This window comes from Rhagoletis pomonella, unplaced genomic scaffold, assembly GCF_013731165.1.
Source record: "Rhagoletis pomonella isolate Grant_MI unplaced genomic scaffold, Rhpom_1.0 Rhpom_scaffold_00012, whole genome shotgun sequence".
In the NCBI taxonomy this organism is placed as follows: Eukaryota; Metazoa; Arthropoda; class Insecta; order Diptera; family Tephritidae; genus Rhagoletis; species Rhagoletis pomonella.
In genome coordinates, this window is record NW_023458566.1 from 6,173,138 (window position 1) to 6,176,928 (window position 3,791).

Sequence of the window (3,791 nt, forward strand, 5' to 3'; positions counted from 1 at the left end):
CTCAAGCGGTTTGTCAAACCTTCAAACACCCCATAGACAGCACAAATTGCTTGAAGCAAAGGGAAATTTCGCTTGGTTTGTCAAGCCGCTTGTGTTGTGTATTTCGCTCTTTACCGGTTCTGCAAATACAGTTTTCCTCTGCAAGCAGGTAAAGTGTATTCAGCTACGCAAAAATCAAGTGAAATTTGTGGCAGAGATATCGAACCTCGACACACTAGTCTTTTTAGACCGTCTGAAACCGGGCGAGAAGGGCAGAGAGTAGTAGTTCACCTCAGCCTCTCGCCCATGAAAAACCGTTTTCAAACGGCCTGAAAATACTAGTGTGTCGAGGCTCATGAAATATGTTCGATAAGTCTCTGTATACGATTACTTTGAAAATAAATTAAATACTCATAAAATCGAGTGTGACTCGAAATTTTATAGTAACTACCGATTACTGAAAAATCGCCATAACTAATAAAACATATGATCTGTTCATTTGTGTGTAAACATCCTTGTTGTTGAATCGCTATTTGTTATTTGTATAAATATAGCTAATTATTGACGAAGCATTATTCTTGATTCTAAAGTAGTTTGGTATTTTTGCAAATTTCTTGTTAGTTATAACTTAGTGAGTCACCCTGCGTATTTTTTCTTGGGGATCTGGGATCTTTAGAATCAGTTCATCGACTCTCCGCTCACTAGTGCTAGGTTAACGAAATAAAAATACTTGAACAACCTGGCATTATATGGATCAGGAGTGATTAAGAAAAAAAAGTTAAATAAAAAAGATGAGTTCGAGGTCTGGAAATTGAACAAATGCACATAAAGGCAAGTCAATAAACCTCGGACACGACAGTCAGGTCTACGTAACCGGAACGACCCAGATTTATATTTGGCCAAGGACTGTCAGTCCAGCAACACTCCCCAAAAACTCTTTTGGAGCTTGTATGCTGCTACAACAACAACAACTAGATATATGAAACATGTTTGAGTATGGTAAATAAAATAGTGTCAAGTAGCAATAGCACACACATAACTTTTCTCAATTTTAGACTGGGATACATTTTCCCCGCAGGAAGCGAAAATAAACACCAAAGACATTGACTCAAAGAGTACAACTTTTAAAAGAAATGATAGCCAAGTTCAGAGTGAAACGAACGACCCAATTTCAACCGGAAAAAGTAGCATACATTCAGGGTGTAATTCAAGCTTCCAAGAAGGAAACGAACTCTCATTTGAATATCATCTTAACATTGACACTGTTTGCAGAACGTGCTTAAAAAAAATTGATGCAAGCATTCCGAACACATCCACTATTAAATCGTATTATCAAATTTTTGATACTGCAAATCTCGCTAAGAAACTAACCTCCTGTACATCTTTAAAAATTGAGCAAACGGATAAGTATCCCAAATACTTGTGCAACAGTTGCTTCAACAAAGTCAATGATTTTTACCAATTTCAAAGCATGTGTGTGGAGTCGATGCAGCAATTTTGCCAAATGTTCTTGGTTCCAGTCAGTCAAATTACTTTTGATACCGAAGTTCCTCGAATTAAAACAGAACTTAACTGTGATGACCCACTGCATTCTGAAGAGTTTTGTGATTCCATCGAAGACGCGAAACAATCATCATGCTTTGTTGATAACTCTAACTCAGTGATAGAAAAAGACCAGCTACCATTAGGTGATACCAACGCCTTGATGCAATGTCAGGTTGAATACAGGGATAATAATAGTTTACTCCAACCACTTCGGCACGCACTATTCCAAGAGAAAAATGTAAGTATCGCGGGTTTTGTTAATCCTGATATATTAGTACTTAATACTTATTCTACAGAGTAAAAAGGAGGGTACAATAGAAGAAAGTTTCCAAAATAAAATGGATGAACTACTAAGGCGCCAAACGGAAATTGTGAAAATTGTTGCAGAGAATAATGTTCTATTGCGAGAAAGTTTAGGGATGTCTTCTGTCTCTTCCATCAAATTCCCATTAGAAACGGATGATAAGTTGGAAGAACTAGAAGCGCGACTAAAAGTGGAAAGCAAGGCAGAAATTGTAAGCCCAAAAGCCTTCAAAAATATTAAAAATCCATAAAAAAAAATAAGCAATTTAAAAATTTTTAATATTCGCTTACAGGTTGGTATTCTTAGAAGAATAACTTGCGGAAAAATAAAGGGTATTGATGCCATTTTTGGAAAGCAAGTAGTTATGGGCTTCAATTATAACGGAGATAAAGGCAAAAAGCCTTTAAAATTTTTCAAAAATTTCCTAAATGCTCTATACGGTAGGCGATTACCTAAGGATCCATTTGTGAAATTGTTTAACGAATTATTTTCTTTCTTATAGAAGCCACCTACGAAGAGGGCAGAACTTTTGACGAATTTTTAATAAGTCTTCGGCAAGAATTTAAAAGAGTGAAAAATCGCTTTTGTAAACAGAAGAGTAGAAAGAACAACCGTTAGCATGTAACTTATAGTTTATATTGCACACCTGCATCTAAAGTGAGCTAACTAAAAAATCATACCGGACATTATAACTGCTTGTGAATCGTACAAATTCAACGCAATTAATACAAAAACGGGTACAACGGTAGTTTTTTAGTTAGAGTATGTAATAATAAAAAAATGCATTACTTGGAGGTATGTCCTATGAATTGATTTATGCAAAAAATCGTCCTAGGTGTGCGATATGTACTATTCAGTATTAGTTAGTTGTAAGGTATTATTATTATTTAACAGATACTACGAACAAAAATTTCACAATGTTTGTAAAGTTAAGTATAGGAATAAAATCACAACTAAAAATTACTTCACTTTACTAGACAATAAATTATTTGTGTTTGTTAATCACTCTTAACATTTGTCATATAAAAGGTAACGAATAAGGCTAGTTAAAATAGTGTAACCCACGCGAAAGTTCACAGAGATTGTAGGTTGGTTACAGGGCAGCCTTGGTAAGTAGTTATAATTCAACAACAATAAACTGCTAAAAATAAAAGTCATAATATCCAATAAAGTGTGAATACCTACTGTAATTGTAGGCATAAAGCCGCCTGTTCGACTTGAAGTAGAAGAATAGGGCGAAGAAAATTAGAATTTGTAATCAACTGTGTCCGTTATGAAGTGATACTAATTTCTATAAAATAAGGTAATACATATTGCCCAATTTAATATCTAATATTTTTAAATACAAACGACGAGGAAATTAAAAGTAGCTGTTTGTTTATACCAAATCTCTCTTTTTTTGTGTTCAAAATCTCTGCGTTATTTAAACTCGTAACCTTGTCTAGTAATTGTTTACTAGCGAGAAATTTGATTTTTTGCTTATAGTCACAACCCTTTAGCACGGAATCTACTACGTCATAGAACTGTGCATATACATATAAATATGTGTGTACAAATCTGCACTATTATGTGTTTACACATATACATATATATGTATTTACACAACTACAATAACATGGAAGTACTAACTGAATTTTTTATTTCTCTGTGTAATTTGGAGTTAAGCCAATTTTGATACCGGCCGCAACAGTTCACTACGAAACTCGATCGCGCTCAGTACATTTTAGCCGTTGCCGTCTAACTCATCTGCAAATATACGCTCCTAAAAGGCATATCACACATACATATATATATATATATATATAAATAAGTACATATATGCACATTGATATCGGGTATCCGAAAAATTGAAAAGCTGAGCATGTGATAAAACTTAAAGAACTTTTTACTTTTGATGTTATAACGTTTATATTTTTCAAGTTACCAAAGTGTGTACGCGTTTTACATTAGATATTCGTACTTT

The 3,791-nt window shown here is 34.2% G+C and overlaps 1 protein-coding gene across 1 annotated transcript in view; it reads left to right on the forward strand.

Annotated features, from left to right (window-relative positions):
• Nucleotides 1-538: 538 nt before the first annotated feature.
• Nucleotides 539-3,791, forward strand: part of LOC118747726 — a 6,447-nt gene continuing 3,194 nt past the window's right edge. The window contains exons 1-5 of the mRNA XM_036481832.1: nucleotides 539-978; nucleotides 1,035-1,762; nucleotides 1,821-2,039; nucleotides 2,121-2,268; nucleotides 2,331-2,702. Coding sequence (XP_036337725.1) covers nucleotides 966-978; nucleotides 1,035-1,762; nucleotides 1,821-2,039; nucleotides 2,121-2,268; nucleotides 2,331-2,446 — 1,224 coding nt within the window. The 5' untranslated portion in view covers nucleotides 539-965 and the 3' untranslated portion in view covers nucleotides 2,447-2,702. The remainder of the gene's footprint in view (nucleotides 979-1,034; nucleotides 1,763-1,820; nucleotides 2,040-2,120; nucleotides 2,269-2,330; nucleotides 2,703-3,791) is intronic.